Source organism: Schistocerca cancellata, chromosome 7 (genome assembly GCF_023864275.1).
Source record: "Schistocerca cancellata isolate TAMUIC-IGC-003103 chromosome 7, iqSchCanc2.1, whole genome shotgun sequence".
In the NCBI taxonomy this organism is placed as follows: Eukaryota; Metazoa; Arthropoda; class Insecta; order Orthoptera; family Acrididae; genus Schistocerca; species Schistocerca cancellata.
Genome location: NC_064632.1, coordinates 300,803,233 through 300,826,193, shown reverse-complemented (window position 1 = coordinate 300,826,193; position 22,961 = coordinate 300,803,233). Strand labels below are relative to the sequence as shown.

General features: G+C 41.2%; 1 protein-coding gene across 1 annotated transcript in view; it reads right to left on the bottom strand.

Annotated features, from left to right (window-relative positions):
• Nucleotides 1-22,961, bottom strand: part of LOC126092630 (oxysterol-binding protein-related protein 6-like) — a 262,237-nt gene that overhangs the window by 118,373 nt on the left and 120,903 nt on the right. The window contains exon 9 of the mRNA XM_049908352.1: nt 10,844-11,078. Within this exon, the coding sequence (XP_049764309.1) occupies nt 10,844-11,078 (235 nt within the window). The remainder of the gene's footprint in view (nt 1-10,843; nt 11,079-22,961) is intronic.

The following is a 22,961-nucleotide window of genomic DNA, read 5'->3' as shown; positions in this document are numbered from 1 at the left end:
GTTGAAGTATTATTCTGCAGTAGCAGGATACAGTAATATCCTTTGTTAGAGTATTGGTTCTTACCAGTCAAAATTACAAAAATTTAACAGAAAACTGAAACAATGAAAAATTCCCCAAATTCTAAAAAATTCCCTGGTTTTCTCCCAGATTAAAAAATTCCCAGGTTTTCCTGGATCTCCCAGTTGCGCTGGGTCGTATACACCCTGTAACGACTTCCTGGGTGAACAAAAATTTGATTTTCGTTATTCCATATAGTTGCTGATGAAATTTAAAATTCCATCATAATCTATTTATTTAGAGCCATAACCTTACATTAAGTAGCTGTTGCTAGTAGGAGCCAAAATTACTAATGTTGTGTAGGTTGATAACGCACAATTTTTAAACTACGGAAGCTTGGCGCCATGCACTCTGACTGGCTGCGGGATTGCCCTGTTGCCGGATGCTCTGGACAAAGCATGATGTGAATGCTTTGCCTGCTGGAGATTGCGATGTATCCAAAGCGGTCTGCATTCTTGGTAGTAGCGTACCAGCATTCCACTTTGAAGGCCTGGGGCGAATCCGCCTGGGTCCCGACACATCCATTGTAGTTTCGCAATAAGACATACCAGGAACAAACCCAGCAACAGCTGTTAGTTCGCATACAGAAAGTCTTTTACAAATTGTGTCAGCCCTATAAAGGGCCTTTTTTTTGTAGCTACGACATTGTTTACTTAAAGCAGGTGCTTGAACTGGCGACCCTCTGATGTGACACAAGCTTGGAAACGTCGAACAGTGTTTTGCCAAACTCTTTCAAAGATTCCTGGCAGTGCTCTGACGTGACTGGCAGCATGTTGAATGCAATCCATTAATTCCTCTTTGTTTCTAGGTGATGCGCATCCAGGTGGATGAACTACAACCTTGAAGAATCCCCACAGGAAAATGTCCTGTGATATCGGGGCCATGTCCTACGAGCACCTCTGCCATCTACCCAGCCGTGAAAGAGTTCATTTAAATATCCGCATACAGCATGACTTACATGCGGGCACCCCATCATCCTGCAACCACATGTGTAGCCATATGTCCAGGGGAACATCATCTAGCAGGTCAGGTAGAGTTTCTTGCAAAAAGTGAAGGTAATTTGCCCCAATAAGTTAAGGAGTAGATGGACCAGCCCAATCAGATGGTCACCCACAATGCCTGCTCAAATGTTGAGCGAAAATCATTCCTGGTGTCCGTAAACATACGTGACGTGAGGATTTCCTCTTGCCCAATAATGAATGTTTCGACTGTTGTAAAGGCCATCCCAATGGAAGGTGAACTCATTGGTAAACAACACAACGGCAGGGAAGTCGGGATCTAGTACAACACGTTGCAGAAACCACCAGCAAAACCCTACCCTGTGTTCATAAGTCTGCCACAGGCTTTAGGTCTTGGACAGGTTGGAAACTAAATGGATGCTGGCCGCCATCCTTTGAAACTTCCCAGACTAACCAATGAGTGACCCCCATGTCACGTCCAACCGCTCCAGTACTTGTCATAGGTGCTTCCTCAAAATGCTCAAGAACAGTCTCTTCAAATGAATCATCCCATTGTGTGTGAGGTCTTCCAGCATCCTCACGATATCCCACTAACGAGCCTGTTTCGCCAGGTCACTGGTGAATTGCTGTAAATGTTTGCGGGTGTAGGTGATGTCTTGCTGGGTACCGTACCTCATACAATGATCAAGCTTCATGCGCATTACCATTGGCCAGTCCATAAACAAAAACCACATCTCGTTGTTCTTCAAACAAATACTGTGCCGCCATGCTTACTATATGACTAAATCACACTTGACGTGTGTGTGTGTGTGTGTGTGTGTGTGTGTGTGTGTGTGTGTGTGTGTGTGTGCTCCAAAACGAAGCTAATGTGGAGACAAACAGCAAGACCTATTCGACATGTGTTTTAATACCACAACCCTTTCTGGGATCCTGAATCCTCTTCCAGTTCCATCCCTACTCTCCCGAAGAGGGCATATGTGTAAGATCAGTAACTTACACCAATTTAAACTGCTGCTTTGATTTTGTCTTTTCTGATTATCTGGATTCAAATTCACCAAAGATTTTGTTTTTTGTAGCAAATTAGTAATTTACACTAATTTAAGCTATTGTTTTGACTTTGTTTACATTGGGCCTCACCAGTATGCAGAATGAAAGAAACATGTTGGACTAAAAGCTGATGTACCATCACAATTTGTACATTATACAAACTTCAGGCAAATGTTAAGAATAATTTTGGTATTGTAATTATACAGTAATTAACGGTTAAATTTCTGATAATTCAAGTCATTGAAAGACAACTATTTTCATGTTTTCAAGCTAAAAAAATTGTTTGTATCCCTAATAGAAATACGACATGATGATTTTTCAGTTAGAACCAAATATGCTCATGTTCTAATTGGTTCAGTTAACAGAACCGTAACTATAACTATACAGAAATGTAAAATTTTACTCATACAAAATTTAATTAATTGAATCTAGGCCTTTCATTCAATAAAACTAATCACACTGTTCACCAGTATATGATAGGGTGAGCATTCTTTAAGTAAGTAAAACGATATATGCAAATTAATGAAATATATTGCTGCAATGATAAAACATGTAATTTATGGTCTTAATAGAAACAGATTCTTTCTTGTCATTGAATGAACTTATTCACTTTTTTTTTCCTTGTAAATTTCTATGCAACTTGGGAAGACGTATGTAAAAATTGTAATTGTATAAATCTAAAAAATTTTATATGTAACAATGAGAGTTATTGTTCAAAATCATATAAATAGAGACGATTTGTACGCCACCATAAGTCAGTGTGAGGTCAATCTTATGTCAATCGTGAGAAAGTGTTAAGTTCACCACCGAAGATCTAGCATGCAAAATACAATTCTTTCTGAACAAGAAATACTGGAATGTTTTTTAACCATTGCATAATTCCCATGTGGCAAAGCAGTAACATCAAGATGAACCTACGGCAGCGTTAAGAAGCATCACCCCAGATTACACAAGATACATATTATTTATCTGGTGGAGGATGTTTGTAATACGATGTGGTATTCTGTTTTCCTTGTGTTAAGCAACGATGTGCATCCCAAACTTCACCACACAAAAACATTTTCACTAGGTTACATTACAACGTGGTGAAAGCAGCTGGGATGTGTATAAAACTGCATCACATGCAAATGATTATTAAGTTTCAGGTGAAATAACTGTTTACAATGTACTGTGCCTTATACCAGTATTGGGACGTGTGAGAATAATAAGGGACCAACACCAACAGCCAGTAGCACGGATTGTCAGATGAGTACCAAAACATTATTTACGTAACAGAGTAGCGAAACAGTGAACTGTTAGGAAGTGAAATTGCATGGTTAAGTCAGGCAAAAATAATTGCATGTGACATACTTTGAAAATATAATAGGAAAGATAGTTTTTGGAAGTGTTTTTTTATCATCTCGTCAAGTTGTGCAGTATTAATCAAAATGATTAGTAGCAATATATTTTTTATACGTGACCATGATGGAATCGCAACAAGATCGGGTTGGCAGCTAACATGCATCAATGCCAAATGTAAACACTCAGAGCCATGAGAATCCATCAAGTAGTATAATTTCACCTTTCCATGGATTTCAACAGTCAGAAAATATATTAGATGAACTTTCGAAATTATTAGATAGTAAACAGTCGGGGAAAAAAAGAAGAAGAAAGAATAAAACAACAGAAAGGACACCAAAAAGAATTTTAGAAAAATAGACAATGTTCTCGTAAAAATGGGTCAGAAACTAGAAACAATTAGGGAAGATGTTAATAAGGTAAATACACAAATAGACAGTGTAAATGAAAGAGTGGACAATGTAGAATCTGAAGTGGATTGTTTGAAGAACTTTGCTGTTACTGAATTGCAGCTAGTTAGCAAACATGTTGATGTAGTCAATTAATGAGTAAACAGAAGAGAAAACATTGTCACTGACAAACTTGGCAGATGAAAATCAGAGTTGTATAATGTACAAACTTAAACTGAAACTGAAAACAATTTCATTGACGAAAAAATAAAATTAAATTCTATACTTGTTCAGAACAAATGTCTTCAGTAATCAGCAAATTAAATGACATATCAAATAATCTTAAAACGGACAGGTCTGCACTGGGCATGCAAGAACATACAAAAGTGAAATTTGCTACACAATATTTAGATGGAGAAGCATTATCCTGGGCTAACCAACATTTAACAGAGAAATGACCTTTGTAGAATTTGAAAAATTATTTTTAAACAAATTTAGGTCCGAAAGTAAGCAGGCATGAATAAAATCAGAATTTTTGAATGGGAGTAAATTTTGCGAAGGAGAGATGAGAATGCACGAATTCTGTGAAAAGCAGCTTAGGACATTAGCACATTAGATAATCCACTTGATGAATTAATCCAAACTGAAGCGCTGAAGCGGCATTTACCTGGCCGTGTTCAGTGGAGTCTTGTTTAGGGACCAGAAAACACTACTGAGTATCAGTTAGACCGTCAGCGAGAGCGCATCGCTAGTTCCTGTTACTACTAAGGTGAGTACACCATTCGCTTTTTACATATTTTTACGAGCTTCAAGCAGGAGCAACTTATTTTCAGTTATCTGTGTAGTTACTAGTTTATTTTTGTAATTTCTTGCGTGTTCAAGTGCTTACTAGGCACAACCTTTTACACTCCTGGAAATGGAAAAAAGAACACATTGACACTGGTGTGTCAGACCCACCATACTTGCTCCGGACACTGCGAGAGGGCTGTACAAGCAATGATCACACGCACGGCACAGCGGACACACCAGGAACCGCGATGTTGGCCGTCGAATGGCGCTAGCTGCGCAGCATTTGTGCACCGCCGCCGTCAGTGTCAGCCAGTTTGCCGTGGCATACGGAGCTCCATCGCAGTCTTTAACACTGGTAGCATGCCACGACAGCGTGGACGTGAACCGTATGTGCAGTTGACGGACTTTGAGCGAGGGCGTATAGTGGGCATGCGGGAGGCCGGGTGGACGTACCGCCGAATTGCTCAACACGTGGGGCGTGAGGTCTCCACAGTACATCGATGTTGTCGCCAGTGGTCGGCGGAAGGTGCACGTGCCCGTCGACCTGGGACCGGACCGCAGCGACGCACGGATGCACGCCAAGACCGTAGGATCCTACGCAGTGCCGTAGGGGACCGCACCGCCACTTCCCAGCAAATTAGGGACACTGTTGCTCCTGGGGTATCGGCGAGGACCATTCGCAACCGTCTCCATGAAGCTGGGCTACGGTCCCGCACACCATTAGGCCGTCTTCCGCTCACGCCCCAACATCGTGCAGCCCGCCTCCAGTGGTGTCGCGACAGGCGTGAATAGAGGGACGAATGGAGACATGTCGTCTTCAGCGATGAGAGTCGCTTCTGCCTTGGTGCCAATGATGGTCGTATGCATGTTTGGCGCCATGCAGGTGAGCGCCACAATCAGGACTGCATACGACCGAGGCACACAGGGCCAACACCCGGCATCATGGTGTGGGGAGCGATCTCCTACACTGGCCGTACACCACTGGTGATCGTCGAGGGGACACTGAATAGTGCACAGTACATCCAAACCGTCATCGAACCCATCGTTCTACCATTCCTAGACCGGCAAGGGAACTTGCTGTTCCAACAGGACAATGCACGTCCGCATGTATCCCGTGCCACCCAACGTGCTCTAGAAGGTGTAAGTCAACTACCCTGGCCAGCAAGATCTCCAGATCTGTCCCCCATTGAGCATGTTTGGGACTGGATGAAGCGTCGTCTCACGCGGTCTGCACGTCCAGCACGAACGCTGGTCCAACTGAGGCGCCAGGTGAAAATGGCATGGCAAGCCGTTCCACAGGACTACATCCAGCATCTCTACGATCGTCTCCATGGGAGAATAGCAGCCTGCATTGCTGCGAAAGGTGGATATACACTGTACTAGTGCCGACATTGTGCATGCTCTGTTGCCTGTGTCTATGTGCCTGTGGTTCTGTCAGTGTGATCATGTGATGTATCTGACCCCAGGAATGTGTCAATAAAGTTTCCCCTTCCTGGGACAATGAATTCACGGTGTTCTTATTTCAATTTCCAGGAGTGTATTTTGATGCTCAACATTGTCATGTGGTATTTTTGGTATTTTGGCTCATCTTAATCAATTATATTTTCTGCACATGACCATCTGACCAACATATTTTCTGTTACATAAAATTTCTTACATATAACTTAAGCATACATACATATTCAGTTTTCTCTCTCAATTTAACCTCCATGTCAGATTTTGCCACAGATACTTCCACATCACCCTTGTTAAACCACTTTTGTCGGGATGCGTTTTCATATCAATGAAATGGTATCAGTGATATATATGAGTATTGTCATTGTGTTTCTTCAACTGCTTGTTCAGGACACTATTGAATACTTACATTCCTTTTCTTACTGAATCATTTAAGGACCAACATATGTATTTATCTTCAACCAACAATTCATATTAAAGTGTGGTATGAAACAATTAGACAGTGACTGAACATAATCTGCAAAATCATTTTTGTCATGTTTTATTACAGTATGAACATGAATAATTTTGTTTATCTGAAAGATTTTCCCATATTAGACATGAGGTGTAACCATTGTCTGTTGTCTGTTACACATTTCTTGTGAGTAAAACCTCATCGTTGAGTAAAGTTCGGGCCTGATGAACTCGGCAGTTTGGATTTTTCAGGTCAGTCCAATCATCGCAAACATAGGCATTGAATATTTTCAATTTGGTTTGAGGTGTCTCATGCCAAATTCTAGCTTCATGTAATTTTGCTTAGTATAACCATTTGATCTGTTTTTCAGTTGTGATGTCATGATTTTGGACATCCTAATTAAAGTTAAACTTTCAAAATGCTGTAGAAATAACACCACTGGTCAGAATGATGTCAAATTGCAATGGAATATTATCGTAGAAGGGCAAAAACGTATGGCAGAAGAAAAAAAAATACTGTGAAAATTTTTTATGAACGTGTCAGAATACGTAAATGAAAATACCTGTCATGTTCGTGATGTCTGTCTCAAAGCAAGATTGTGCTCAGCTTGTACAGCTGTATTACAAGAATGATGACTGTGCACATGTCACTCAGCAGAAGTTCCACACACTGGAGGGTTTGAAAAAAGCCGTTGGTCCAATGACTGCCATGGGTCTGGAGAAAATGATTCGGAATTTCGAAAAGACAGGTTCTTTTGGTGTGCAACCTGGTAGAGGGAGGAAATGAATTGATTGGATGTGAGTGGAAGCAGTGGCCACAGCAATGCAAGAGGAGACAAGTGGTCGTGTGCAAACGTGTAGTGCACGGAGAATTGCCCGTACACTGGACATACCCATGAGCACGGTGCATAAAATCCTACGAAAAATCTTTCTTTACTATCCATTTTAAATTACCCATGTGCACGAGTTGCTTCCTGTTGACCTGCCAGCAAGAGAGACCTTTGCTTTAGAATTTCTTGTTCATATGGAAGTGGACAATGATTGTCTGTGGAAGACTTTGTGGATACTTCCATCTGACAGGATATGTGAATACACAGAACTGTCGAATATGGGTAACGGAAAATCCACACGCAAATCACTTCATCCTGAACAGGTCACTGTGTGGTGCAGGTTTACGGCATCATTGATCATAGGGCCATATTTTTTCGAAGAGGCAGGTGCTTCCAGTGCCGTAACCTGTACCGTCACTGGTAAACGCTACGAGTGTCTTTTGCACAACTACATCATTCCAGCTCTCCAACAGTGTGGATATGTGGATGGGATCATTTTTATGCAAAATGGTGCACCTCTGCAGATTGCAAATCCAATTAAGCAGCTGCTGAAGCGTCATTTCAGAAATGGTAGAATTATCAACTGCCACTTCCCTACAGCCTGGCCGTCCTGGTCACCTGATATTAATCTGTGTGACTTCTGGCTGTGGGGCTACCTGAAAGATGATGTGTTCAGTGTTCCGACTGTAAACTTAGCTGCACTGAAGGCATGCACTGTGCAACACATTCTGAACGTGGCCCCGGAAACACTTCAATCAGTTGTGGAATTTCAGCTTGTTGCAGAAAACAGTGGACAGCATATTGAACATGTTTTGCGCCAGTTACACAGAAATTAATAATCTGATTTGATTTTGACTGATGCTTTTTATACTTTTTTTGGCCTCAGGACAATTAAAAACCAATTTTTCCCATCCAATGTGATATGACCTTGTCATGGTGGATGGTCTTCTGTAACTAATAGTGTACACCCATGCACACTGATTAGTACAGATTGTTTAATGTCAAACTTACACCTTAGGCATTGTTGTATGATTCATTTGTCATTTGTAGTCGACTACTATTAAATTATGATGCTTACAGCACCATCTATTGCTACATTTTGTAACTATTCATTTTTCTTCTTCTATACGATTTCCCCCTTCTCCGATAATGTTCCATTCCAATTTGATGTCATTCGGACCAGTGGTGTTATTTCTACAGCAGTTTGAAAGTTTAACTTTAATTATAATCACCCTGTGTCTTGTACGTTAACTCTTGTAATTGATTGTATGTTAGGTGTAAATGATTTTCTTCAAATACAACTTGTTTTGTGGCCTTACAGTCACTTGCTGCAATCACATTTCCTTTGAGTGGATGAACTTTGTACATTTCTATGCACTACCTAGGTCTCACTTAACAAACTGGAGGGAACTTTCCTTTGCATTTTCTCATATATACTTTAAATTAGTATTCATCTATGCTTTGATGTAGGATCTGATTTGTCATTCATGGACACAAATATACATTTTATATGGTAAAGTAGGTTAGATCTTGTGTTATCCACTTGAATTTTGCTTTGTCACACTGTATTTTATAAATAACTCTTTACATTGTACAGTTCACTCTATTTCTGAATTGGAACTTACACTATGACTATATTAACTAACAATTATGGGATATATGTATGTATGAGCAAAAGGAATGATGATCATGTTCTGATACAAATTTGAAACAAACTGAGGAAGGAGTTGGAGCAAAGAGATGTGTAGTGGAGTATGGTAAGACACAGCACTTTATACTGATATACAGTTTACTGCATCTGATAAACTCCTAGAGGTGAGAGGCACAGGAAGCAACTTGTGCACATGGATATTTTTGAATGGTTAGCAAAGAAGGCTGTTTCGTACGATTTTATGCATCGTGCTTACGGTTATGTCCAATGTTTGGGCAATTCTCCATGCACTGCGCGTTTCCACACCACCACTTGTGGACAATGATTGGCCGTGGAAGATTTTTTGGACAGACAAAGCCCACTTCCATCTGACAGGATATGTCAATACACAGAATTGTCAAATATGGACAACGGAAAATCCACATGCAAATCAACCAGTACCACTTCATTCTTAAAAGGTTACTGGGTGTGCGGGTTTATGGCATTATTTATCTTAGAGCCATATTTTTTCCGAAGAGATAGGTGCTTCCAGTCCTATTACCTGTACTGTCACTGGTAAGCACTATGAGAGTCTTTTGCACAACCAAGTCATTCCAGCTCTCCAAGAGCATGGATGTGATCATTTTTATGCAAAATGGTGCACCTCCACACATTGCAAATCCAATTAAGCAGCTGCTGAAGTGCCATTTCAGAAATGCTAGAATTATCAGCCGCCATTGCCCTACAGCCTGTCTGTCCCGATCACCTGACCTTAATCCGTGTGACTTCTGGTTGTGGGGCTATCTGAAGGATGTTGTATTCAGTGTTCCGATTGCAAACTTAGCTGCACTGAAGATATGCAATGCACAACACATTCTAAACGTGACCCTGGAAACACTTCGATCAGTTGTGGAACATGCTGTTTCTCGGTTTCAACTTGTTGCAAAGTATGGTGGGCAGCAAATTGAACATGTTTTGCGCCAGACACAGAAATTAATAATCCGATTTGAATTTGATTTATTCTTTTTATGTGGTTTTTGGCCTCAGGACAACTAAAAACTGATGTGATTGATGCTCTTTACGCTGTTTTTGGCCTCCGGACAATTAAAAACCAATGTGAGTGATGCTTTTTGTGTGATGTTTGGCCTCAGGTCAATTAAAAACCAATTTTTCCCATCCAATGTGATATGACCTTGCCATGGTGGATGGGCTTACATAACTAACAGTATCACACCTGTACACCCATGCACTCTGAGTAGTACAGTTTGCTTAACATAAAACGTACACCTTAGGCATTTTTGTACGATTCATTTGTCATTTGTAGTCGACCACTATTAAGTTATGATGCTTACAGTGCCAGCTATTGCTACATTTTGTAACTATTTATTTTTCTTCTGCTATACGTTTTCCCCCTTCACTGATAATATTCTGTTGCAATTTGACATCATTCTGAACAGTGGTGTTACTTCTACAGCGGTTTGAAAGTTTAACTTTAATTATAATCACCCTTTACAAGCACAACAACGGTTAACATATCTAAAAATTGCTGAATAAAAGAATGTGAAAGAAAGTTGGAGATTAGTCAAAAAAAATCTTGTAACACTGATAAGAAGTTGACAGTGTTAGACAGTGCCCAATAAGATGATTAATTGAAGCCTTCAACACCACCATCTTGTGAAAACACAGATAAACTACCACCTTTCAATCTAATCAAGCCCTCAGGCTAAGTTACAGATCAGTACGTCACTAAAACTACAATTTCGTATTCATAAATATTGACTTCACCAACTCACAACCAGACTTCACCTTTCGATCTAACTTACACCTCAGGCTGTATTACAGATTAGTATCACCAAAATCTATGTTCCAAAACATTAAAAGGAACAACAACTCACTGTCTTTTGCAAGCACTTGAAAATCATCTCTGAGCTGATTGTCTGTTGGTGTTCCAGAAGGGAGCAGCAGTCCTGGACTCCCTGCAGCCACTAAGAGGTGTTGCTCCGTTCCTGGCAAGCTCTGAGGCCGGGCCACAGCGACAGCTATTGGGGCTGATGCTGTAGGTAAGGAAGTGTTGCTGCTACTCAGTGCCTGCTGAAGTGATGGACTATGTCCCGTCCCCAATGAGCAGGTCTGTTACAGAGAATGACACAAATACTGTACATGTCTAACTATCCTCTAAACAAAGCAGATTAAGTTTTGATGTAGTGAATGAAAAAAGTACAAGCTGAATTATATATCTTTTTGTGTCTTAAATGACCACAATCCCACAGATAAAAATTATTATGAGGGAGGTGTTACCTGCCTGGAGTAAAAATACCTTGATACCAACAGTACTTTTTATTAGTGTATGTTCAGATAATTGACATTTCACAATGTGAACCATCAAGTCAACTTCAAGGAATAGCACTGCATTACCCCAATTTCTAAGAAGATTATTAAATTATTTTCTTACTGTACAACAGAGTAGAGAAAAGAAGCCTAAAATTAAATACAAAAATGTAGATCCTATTTTATACTGTAAACAAATGAAGAAAAAAAATTGTATCACAGTGTTGAAAATATTACAAGTAGATCTTCCCCACAACCCTTGTAGCTGCATGGATCACAGTGCATGCACAGTTTTAGATCCTTCAGACACAATCCATGACATATTAGATGGTCTCTGGCCCAGCTATGACCCAATCTTAAATTACTGCCATCAGAAGGCTATTTACCTGCATCTCCAATATGGCATATGTTAGCAAATGTTATGTGTTATTCTGTGCAAATGACTTCATTCTCCAAGTGAAAAACAGAAGTACTGATGTAACAAAAGCTGACCTAGAGATGACAGATTCTAACTATTTGGATTAATGAATACAACTGTAATTCTGCAAATAAGCTTCATGAGCTTCACATGTTTATATGTTTGCAATATCAAATTGTAGTCTGCATTATAGGGCTATCTGCCTGTATCGCTGCATGAAAAATGAAAACAAGCACCCATATTTCCCAAGTGCATTAGCAGGCTGAACCAAGCTGTTTACAAAGCACATTTCATATCATGTTTATTATTAATGTGTCTACAGAACATTCAACTAATTAACCCACAAAAAGCAAGATATTAAGCAAATGAATACAGTGTAAAAACATGAAGTAAAGACAGTATCAATAAAACTTTTGTGAAGTTGATAACAATTAAAGCAATGATAACTGTTTTAGACAGTCTTGAGAGGAGGATATAAGATGAACATCAACAAAAGCAAAACGAGGATAATGGAATGTAGTCAAATGTAGTCAAGTGATATTGAGGGGATTAGATTAGGAAACCACACACTTGAAGTAGTAAATGAGTGTTGCTATGTAGGGAGCAAAATAACTGATGATGGTCGACGTAGAGAGGATATAAAATGTACACCAGCAATAGAAGGAAAGAGTTTCTGAAGAAGAAAAATTTGTTAACATTGAGTATAGATTTAAGTGTCAGGAAGTATTTACTGTTAAGTATTAGTATGGAGTGTAGCCACGTATGGAAGTGAAACATGGACGAGAAATAGTTTAGACACAAAGAGAATAGAAGCTTTCAAAATGCAGTGCTACACAAGAACGCTGAAGATTAGATGTAAGTAATGAGGAGGCACTGAATAGAATTGGGAAGAAGAGGAAATTGTGGCACAACCTGACTAAAAGAATGGACCGGTTGGTAGGACATGTTCTGAGGCATCAAGAGATCACCAATTTAGTATTGGAGAGTATCATGGAGGGTAAAAATAGTAGAGGTAGACCAAGAGATGAATACACTAAGCAGATTCAAAAGGATGTAGGTTGCAGTTTTACTTGGAGATGAAGAAGCTTTCACAGGATAGGGAAGCACGGAGAGCTGCATCAAACCAGTCTCCGGACTGAAGACCGCAACACAAACACAACATAATAAGGTAGAATTTGGGAACACCACACATTTCTAACACCATAATCTAATTCATTGGCTTACTATAAATTCATTGCCATCAATATCTTTTTGAAGTATCTCACTGACAAACTGCAATATCTTATAGAATTATTTTATGTAGGCTGATTACAGCATGATTAAAGCACACACTAAATACACAAAAATTAACTGTGGTTAACAATAGAAGCCTCACAGTTGTCGGTCACAGATATGAATGAACTTTTGTACAGACTATCATTGCTAAATATGAGCACTGTTTCACCTTTTACCTCAACATATAATGTGCTTTTTATTTACAAAATAGTCAGCATTTAAATATTATACACAGTTTTCTTAATTTGGTTTGGAAAAACTGTAAACGTTTGTCAAATTGCCAAAAGCCTTACATTATCATTACTTTTATACATGTTGTTGTTGTTGTGGCCTTCAGTCCTGAGACTGGTTTGATGCAGCTCTCCATGCTACTCTATCCTCTGCAAGCTTCTTCATCTCCCAGTACCTACTGCAACCTACATCCTTCTGAATCTGCTTAGTGTATTCATCTCTTGGTCTCCCCCTACGATTTTTACCCTCCACACTGCCCTCCAATACTAAATTGGTGATCCCTTGATGCCTCAGAATATGTCCTACCAACTGATCCCTTCTTCTGGTCAAGTTGTGCCACAAATTTCTCTTCTCCCCAATCCTATTCAATACTTCCTCATTAGTTATGTGATCTACCCATCTAATCTTCAGCATTCTTCTGTAGCACCACATTTCGAAAGCTTCTATTCTCTTCTTGTCTATACTATTTACCGTCCATGTTTCACTTCCATACATGGCTACACTCCATACAAATACTTTCAGAAATGACTTCCTGACACTTAAATCTATACTCGATGTTAACAAATTTCTATTCTTCAGAAATGCTTTCCTTGCCAGTGCCAGTCTACATTTTATATCCTCTCTACTTCGACCATCATCAGTTATTTTGCTCCCCAAATAGCTAAACTCCTTGACTACTTTAAGTGTCTCATTTCCTAATCTAATTCCCTCAGCATCACCCGACTTAATTCGACTACATTCCATTATCCTCGTTTTGCTTTTGTTGATGTTCATCTTATATCCTCCTTTCAAGACGCTATCCATTCCATTCAACTGCTCTTCCAAGTCCTTTGCTGTCTCTGACAGAATTACAATGTCATCGGCAAACGTCAAGGTTTTTATTTCAATACCTACTCCGAATTTTTCTTTTGTTTCCTTTACTGCTTGCTCAATATACAGATTGAATAACATCGGGGAGAGGCTACAACCCTGTCTCACTCCCTTCCCAACCACTGCTTCCCTTTCATGTCCCTCGACTCTTATAACTGCCATCTGCTTTCTGTACAAATTGTAAATAGCCTTTCGTTCCCTGTATTTTACCCCTGCCACCTTTAGAATTTGAAAGAGAGTATTCCAGTCAACATTGTCAAAAGCTTTCTCTAAGTCTACAAATGCTAGAAACGTAGGTTTGCCTTTCCTTAATCTTTCTTCTAAGATAAGTCGTAAGGTCAGTATTGCCTCACGTGTTCCAGTATTTCTACGGAATCCAAACTGATCTTCCCCGAGGTCGGCTTCTACTAGTTTTTCCATTCGTCTGTAAAGAATTTGTGTTAGTATTTTGCAGCTGTGGCTTATTAAACTGATTGTTCGGTAATTTTCACATCTGTCAACACCTGCTTTCTTTGGGATTGGAATTATTATATTCTTCTTGAAGTCTGAGGGTATTTTGTTGTTACGAGAGATGGATGCTTTGAACATAGCCAATTAGCCTGGAGATCTTTGATGTCTCTGTGAACTCGAATGGCCTGGTGTTCCCATATCTTATTTTCTCCTCTCGGAAGCAATTTTTTCTGTGGTGTAACTCTACATATTTCTTCCACCTTTGGCTTCTCTCTTCTTTGTTCAATACTGGCATATAATCTGAACTTTTGACATTCATACAGCTGTTTCTCTTTTCCCCAAAGGTCTCTCTAATTTTTCTATAAGCAGCATCTATCTTTTCCACTGTCAGGCATCTTTCTTCAGCCTTACATTTCTCCTATAGCCATTCCTGCTTTAATATTTTGTACTTTCTGTCAATCTCATGTTTCAGATGCCTGTTTTCCATTTTATATGCTTTATTTGCTGCATTTTTATACTTTTTCCTTTCATCAATGAAATTCAGTATCTTGTGTAATCCAAGGATGTCTACATGACATTGTCTGTTTGCCTATTTGGTCCTCTGCTGCATTCACTATTTCATTTCTCAAAGCACCCCATTTGTCTCCTACGGTACTCCAATTTCCTGTTTCAGTTAATTGTTGCCAAATGCTCCCTTTGAAATTCTCAACAATCTCTAACTATTTCAATTTTCTTCATGTCTCCTTCATTTCTTCTTCTTCTTCTTCTTCTTCTGAAGTTTCTTCAGTTTCTTCAGTTTTAATCTGCAGTGGGCAGAGTCCAGACCTGCTCATGGAAATGTTTTCAAAGTTTAAAATCTGTTTCTTAAGTCTCTGATTTACCACAATCTATTAGGTACAGGTCCACTGGTCAATCTACCAACTTTTCCTCCGAGTTGATGATTCAGCCAAGGACTGGAAACTTACTACAAAAAACAGAATTTTTTGGCTTTCAATGTGACAGACTCGAATTTGTGCAGAGCCTTATTCCTCTCGTAGATTCCACTTAAGGTGTATCAATTGCTCTGTCAGCTTGCCCCTTTTATAAGAAGTGACAGCTTCTACTTTTGATCACACATGCAGTTTACTGTCCAAATAACATTGCAAACAAATGCATGTCATAGCAGTGTGGGTTGAATTCTAAGGATGCCACAAGAAACAATACCAGGCATACAGGGACTGGGCAGCAAAACTTCACGGCCTTAGCCTAAGTGGCAATTCATTACTGATGCCCATAATGATTTTACACAGATTCAAAGTTTTGCAAATAGCACAATATTTTGAAGTTTCTTGGGCAGTGGCTGATCAAATTGAAGTGTGGAGCAATGTGGCAGTAGTGTCACATGATGTGTCCACTAGGAAGACAAACAGCTTGCACAGTGACGTGGCATTGGTGGCAGAAAACATGCGGGACCAGTGCCGAGCAACTCAAGGCCGGCTCAAGCAGCCATGGCCTCCACAGAACTAGCATCACCATTCTCTGTTTCTGTCCTGTCCTTTCTGTTTTGTACAGTACGAACATTCAGCATGCCTTAAGTGCTGGACTATTTGCAATGCTTCCCAGAAGAAAGGTCACATCACATCTGTATGTCATTCACCAAAGGTTGTCCAGGATATGGACATGAATGTAAACCGTGCGACTCCAATGCTTGTGACTTCTCCCAAGTTGTTCATCATGTAGAATGTTTTTCACCAAGTGCTCCAGCTGCAGGTCAACACACATGCTGCAGAGACGTTATTGAATTCTCAGGCCTCTGTGAGTTTACAATCGCCACCGTTGACACCTGTCACACAGAAGCTGGTTAGTTATAACAAACAGAATACTGTCCTGTTGGGACAATTTATGGTATCTGCCTCTATTTTTTGTTGGTTGCTGATGCTGTTGTTGAGAACTTGTTCAGGATGGACGCATTTCAAGCATTTGGATTTTCTATCGCCTACTAAGTTCACCTTGTGTCCAGTCAGCTACTGTATTCTCAATTGGAAACACTGTGTGAGGAGTTTTCGGATTTGTTTTAGGAGGGTACAGGGTGTGCTACGTATTTTTCTGCTCTTATTTCTTTGAAATCCACGGCTTGGCCTCGTTTTTGTTGGGCACATCCTACTCCTGCCACTCTAAATTAACAATTGAAAGCATAATTGGACATATGTTAATCTCTAGCACTGATGCAACCTCTTATGACTACTGAACTGTCATCCCCACTGGTCGTAGTTCCAAAGCTGTTGGGGAAACTTCACCTCTGTGGAGACCTCAATACTATGCTAATGCACAGTTGCTTGTAGATAAATATTCTCCCTCAAACCATGAGGAACTGTTGACGAAAATATCAGGTGGCCAGTTCTTTTCTAAAATTGATTTGTCTGAAGCTTATCTACAGGTTCCTGCGGACGAACAGTCGTGGTGAGTTCTTGTTTTGAATACTCCATTCTGTCTCTATCAATATTTGTGCCTTTGTTTTGGTGTGGCTAGTGACCCTGCTATTTTCCAACGATTTTTAGAGCAACTGACTATGTCTGTCCCCAGTTACATTAATTACCTGAGTGATATTGTTGTCAGGGGCTCCTCCACAACCAATCACTTGAAAAACTTATGGACTTTTTTGCCTATGTTACAGTGCGGTGGCTTACAGAGTAACCTCATGAAATCTCAGCTTTTTCAACCTTCTATTGTTTATTTGGGGTTAAAGGTCTCGCAGGATGGGGTTCACCCTCCTCTAGACCACATCCCTGCTGTTACAGCCATGCCTCACCCCTTGTCCACAAAGGAGCTTCAGGCCTTCTTACAGAAGCTAGCCTACTACCATAAATTCCTGCTAGGGATGTCACGTTGGCCCATCCGTTGCATGCCTTGTCACACAAGAATGTACCTCTTTGTTGGAGACCAGATTGCAAATGTGCTATTCTCAAATGTTGAAATCCAAACTACTCCTGGCCCCTTGTTTAGCTACATTCTCTCTGGACCAGCACATTGTTTTGATAACTGATGCCTCACATAAACTGATGCCCCACATACGGCTTCAGCGCAGTCATAGTGCACCGATATGCCGACAGCTCTGAATGACCTGTTGCTTTCACCTCGGAATCTCTCACTCCAGCAGATCAGCGTCACTCTCAGGTGGAAAAAGAAGTTCTTGCCATAGTTCATGCTCTCCAGAAATTTAACAATTTTTTGAATGGCTCCAAGTATCACCTTATTACTGACCATAGACCCTTGGTTTCCTGTTTAACCCCACACTTCCTTGCCCGACAAGGCAGCACACTACCTACAATGCTGGGTGCTGTTCTGATCTCACTACAATTACAAAATCCATTTTCGATCATGTCTAAACATGCCAATGCAGACACTTTGTCCCGCCTTCGTGTAGGTCTTGATCCTAACATTGATCATGAAGAATTGCTTTGCTTCCATCTTGATAAGGAAATGCAGGCCACGGTCAAGGGTTTTCCAATTACAATCTTGTACATAGCAGCTGCCATTGCCACCGACCCAGTTCTCTGCCAAGTGGTTCGGCTTGTTCAACAGGATATGCTGGGTCGAGATTTGGACCCCATGCACAACTATTTTTCCTTAAGGTATCACCCCTCTGTTTTTGACAGTGTTTTGCTGTTGTCCATGGAAGCCCGCTCTCCCAGAGTAGTCATTACTGCCTCATTATGATGTGAGGTTTTAAGCCTTTCCACATTGGGGAGTTTCACACATTAAACTGTTGGCTAGCAGACATGTTTTTGGAAGGGACTGATGGCGGAATTGTCCATTTTGTTGTGACTTGTGAACAATGTGCTTGACAACAGGCTCTCCAGGGCATTTCTGTTCCCCTGGCATACACTACACCAGCTGTGGGAATGCATTCATGTAGACATTGCAGGTCCCTTCTTGAATTCCTATTGCCTCTTGGTAGTGGATGCATTTCCCCCATTTCTTTCTTTCTCTGAGCTGCGCTGAGATTGGCTGAGGTCACAATTCGTGCACTTTTGAGGGCTTTTTCCTACTGAGAGATTGCCTCGCACCTTAGTTTCCAATAATGGACCCCAGTTCACTTTTCACATCTTTTAATTGTTTTGTTCCCATCACAGCATTTGTCACATTACATGTTTCTTTTGGCTTGTTACTGGTGGAGCCACGAGAGGCTTATTTCTGTTATTGTTCAGAGGTTTACGACTAAAGCCATATTTGTGTGACTTGGATTGGTTTCATGTATTACTTGGTTACTACAGAAACCCTCTGTTATCTCCGGGTCTCTTATGTATACAACCTCCTTTTGTGATCGTTAAATCAAGCAGTAGCAATTATTAAAATTTGCTATACGCAAACTTCTCCCAGACTGCTTCTCCTTGAATTACTTTCCCCCAATCCATGTTATCTTACTACTTTCTTTCTCTTCTCCTTTTCTTGTTATCAAATCACAGTGCCATATCATAAATTTTCATCTTGCTTAGTGGTCTGAATAATTTCTTTTACATCTTCATACATACTTTACATCTATTTATCACCTATCGAGCTAGTAGGTGTATCAGCTTGTGTTGCTGTGTGTTCACTATGTTGTTCAGAGCAGATTACCTGCATTTGTATTTTATTTTTCTTTATTATATCTGCTCCTGCATGATCCATATTGCATTTTGTGTGGACAAACCTGTACTGACCTGACCAGAAGTCTCGCACTTCCTGCCAGAGCACTTCACTTCCCCAATTCCCACTATATCTAACTTCAGCCTATCCATTTCCCTTTCTAAATTTGCTAAGCTTCAGTACCTACCCAATTAAGTGATCTAACTTTCCACATTCCGACCCACACAATACAAATTTTATTTTTCCTGACAACATTTTCCTGAGTAGATCCCACCTGGAGATCAGCTTAGGGGCCTATTTTATGTAATTGCAGCTGTCATTTTCTACCTCTGGACATATATTGTCATATACTTTAAATCCCTTGACTGAGTCCAGTTTGCTCCCTTCCAAGACATATGAAACACACATTTTTGCAAATTAAGTAAGGTACCTGCAGTCGCCAGTTCTGTTGCATGTAACCACAGCAAAAGTAGAGAACAGTTGAACGGAGTGTGAGTTGCTTATCTACATGGTCTCAATCATAAGTGTAAATTTCTCCATACCAACTCAGAGCCAACTGTTCCAAAGTTAAATCAGCAGAACCCGTGTAAAACTGTACCAGTTAAAACCAATCACCAGCATTTCAGTGCAGCTCACTGTTGCTTCAAAACACTGCTGTTTATCACTTTTCTGCATCATCTGTGTCTACTTAGTCTAAGTTACTACCAATGAGCCTTCAGATATCATGTGTCTCAAGAGTTACACAAAGTAACTGTAGTCTGAACCATAGAATGTGCATATTGTCACACAATAGGCCATCTACTCGGTGTAAACTGTAACTGCCCTCCAGTGCATCATACACCAAGACATAATATTTTAAATTCAAAGCAGCTCAGAAAGATGAACTGCTTATAGGTATTCTGACAATAGTTCGGTTGCAACGTCATGAGACCATTACCTAAGATAGTGGATTCGGGCTGATGTATGCTTTCGCTGCAGAAGAGTTTATGCTTTTTGCTTAATTTTGCATTAGAACCCACAATTTGTAAATGATTAATGGAAAATCTCATATAAAGATGTGAAACAAATACTAACAAAGAGATAGAGGGGCTGGCCAGTACTTACCTCAGCTCAGTACAGCCGATAGATACACATAAAACAGAACCGAAAATTTACGTTCCTAGCTTTTGGAACAAATGTTCCTTCATCGGGGAGGAGTGAGGGGAAAGAAACGGAAGAAGGGAAAGGAGATTCAGTTACTCACAACCCAGGTTATGAAGCAACAGGGAAAGGAAAATAGGGAGGGTAGCAAGGATGGAGGCATGGTTGTCAGAGGGAAGCCCAATCCCTCTAGACTATAGTCATAGACTATGTGATTGCCGTAAGCTTAGTGACAACAGTGCATCCTAATTTAAGTTATACAATACAGCACTGAAGATGGTCACTCAGTGACAGAAAATCGATTTTGCGATAGTAAAAAATATACGACCAATGCTGTCTCTTTATTCAAGTATACCTGTTATCTGGTCGTAGTGCACAAGACAACATGGAGTCGCCAATCAATAAGGTTTAGAACCATCACACTGTCAGCTTAACAGCTCATGAATCCAAGTTGCTGAAAAGAATAATGTACAGAAGAATGGAAAAGAAAACTGAGGATACGTTACATGACAATCTACACTCCTGGAAATTGAAATAAGGACACCGTAAATTCATTGTCCCAGGAAGGGGAAACTTTATTGACACATTCCTGGGGTCAGATACATCACATGATCACACTGACAGAACCACAGGCACATAGACACAGGCAACAGAGCATGCACAATGTCGGCACTAGTACAGTGTATACCCACCTTTCGCAGCAATGCAGGCTGCTATTCTCCCATGGAGACGATCGTAGAGATGCTGTATGTAGTCCTGTGGAACGGCTTGCCATGCCATTTCCACCTGGCGCCTCAGTTGGACCAGCGTTCGTGCTGGACGTGCAGACCGCGTGAGACGACGCTTCATCCAGTCCCAAACATGCTCAATGGGGGACAGATCCGGAGATCTTGCTGGCCAGGGTAGTTGACTTACACCTTCTAGAGCACGTTGGGTGGCACGGGATACATGCGGACGTGCATTGTCCTGTCGGAACAGCAAGTTCCCTTGCCGGTCTAGGAATGGTAGAACGATGGGTTCAATGACGGTTTGGATGTACCGTGCACTATTCAGTGTCCCCTCGACGATCACCAGTGGTGTACGGCCAGTGTAGGAGATCGCTCCCCACACCATGATGCCGGGTGTTGGCCCTGTGTGCCTCGGTCGTATGCAGTCCTGATTGTGGCGCTCACCTGCACGGCGCCAAACACGCATACGACTATCATTGGCACCAAGGCAGAAGCGACTCTCATCACTGAAGACGACACGTCTCCATTCGTCCCTCCATTCACGCCTGTCGCGACACTACTGGAGGCGGGCTGCACGATGTTGGGACGTGAGCGGAAGACGGCCTAACGGTGTGCGGGACCGTAGCCCAGCTTCATGGAGACGGTTGCGAATGGTCCTCGCCGATACCCCAGGAGCAACAGTGTCCCTAATTTGCTGGGAAGTGGCGGTGCGGTCCCCTACGGCACTGCGTAGGATCCTACGGTCTTGGCGTGCATCCGTGCGTCGCTGCGGTCCGGTCCCAGGTCGACGGGCACGTGCACCTTCCGCCGACCACTGGCGACAACATCGATGTACTGTGGAGACCTCACGCCCCACGTGTTGAGCAATTCGGCGGTACGTCCACCCGGCCTCCCGCATGCCCACTATACGCCCTCGCTCAAAGTCCGTCAACTGCACATACGGTTCACGTCCACGCTGTCGCGGCATGCTACCAGTGCTAAAGACTGCGATGGAGCTCCGTATGCCACGGCAAACTGGCTGACACTGACGGCGGCGGTGCACAAATGCTGCGCAGCTAGCGCCATTCGACAGCCAACACCGCGGTTCCTGGTGTGTCCGCTGTGCCGTGCGTGTGATCATTGCTTGTACAGCCTTCTCGCAGTGTCCGGAGCAAGTATGGTGGGTCTGACACACCGGTGTCAATGTGTTCTTTTTTCCATTTCCAGGAGTGTATTTGGCTTTAGAAAAAGGTAACAATACCAGAGAGGCAACTCTGATGTGGTTGAAATGGAAGCAAGAAAAATCAAGGCACATTCAAAATTCTGAAAAGATGAGGATAAGCTATAGGGACAGATGGGTAATACAGAATATGTACAAGAATCAAGAGGGAACAATAAGACTGGAAGGTCAAGAACGAAGTGCTGAGGTTAAAAAGGTTGTAAGACAGGGATGTAATATTTTATCCCTATTGCTCAATCTACACAGCAAAGGTGCAATGAGATAAATAAAAGATAGGTTCAAGAGTGGGATTAAAATTTAAGGTGAAAGGATAACAATGATAAGATTTTCTGTCCTCAGTGAAAGTGAAGTAGACTTACAGGATCTGTTAAATTGAGCAAACAATCTGAGTACAGAATAAGGACTGAAAGTAAATCAGAGGAAGTCAAATGTAATGAGAAGTAGCAGAAATGAGAATAGTAAGAAACTTCTTATCAGAATTGGGGGATGATGAAGTAGACAAAGTTAAGGAACTCTGCTAGCTATGCAGCAAAACAACCCATGATGGACGGAGCAAGGAGGATATAAAAAGCAGTATAGCACTGGCAAAAAGGACATTCCTGGCCACGACAAGTTTTCTAGTATCAAGTGCAGCCCTTAATCTGAGAAAGACATTTCTGAGAATGTACATCTGGAGCACAGCATTGTATGGTAGTCAAACACAGACTGTCGGAATAGAACAGAATCAAAGGATCTGAGATGTGGTGCAA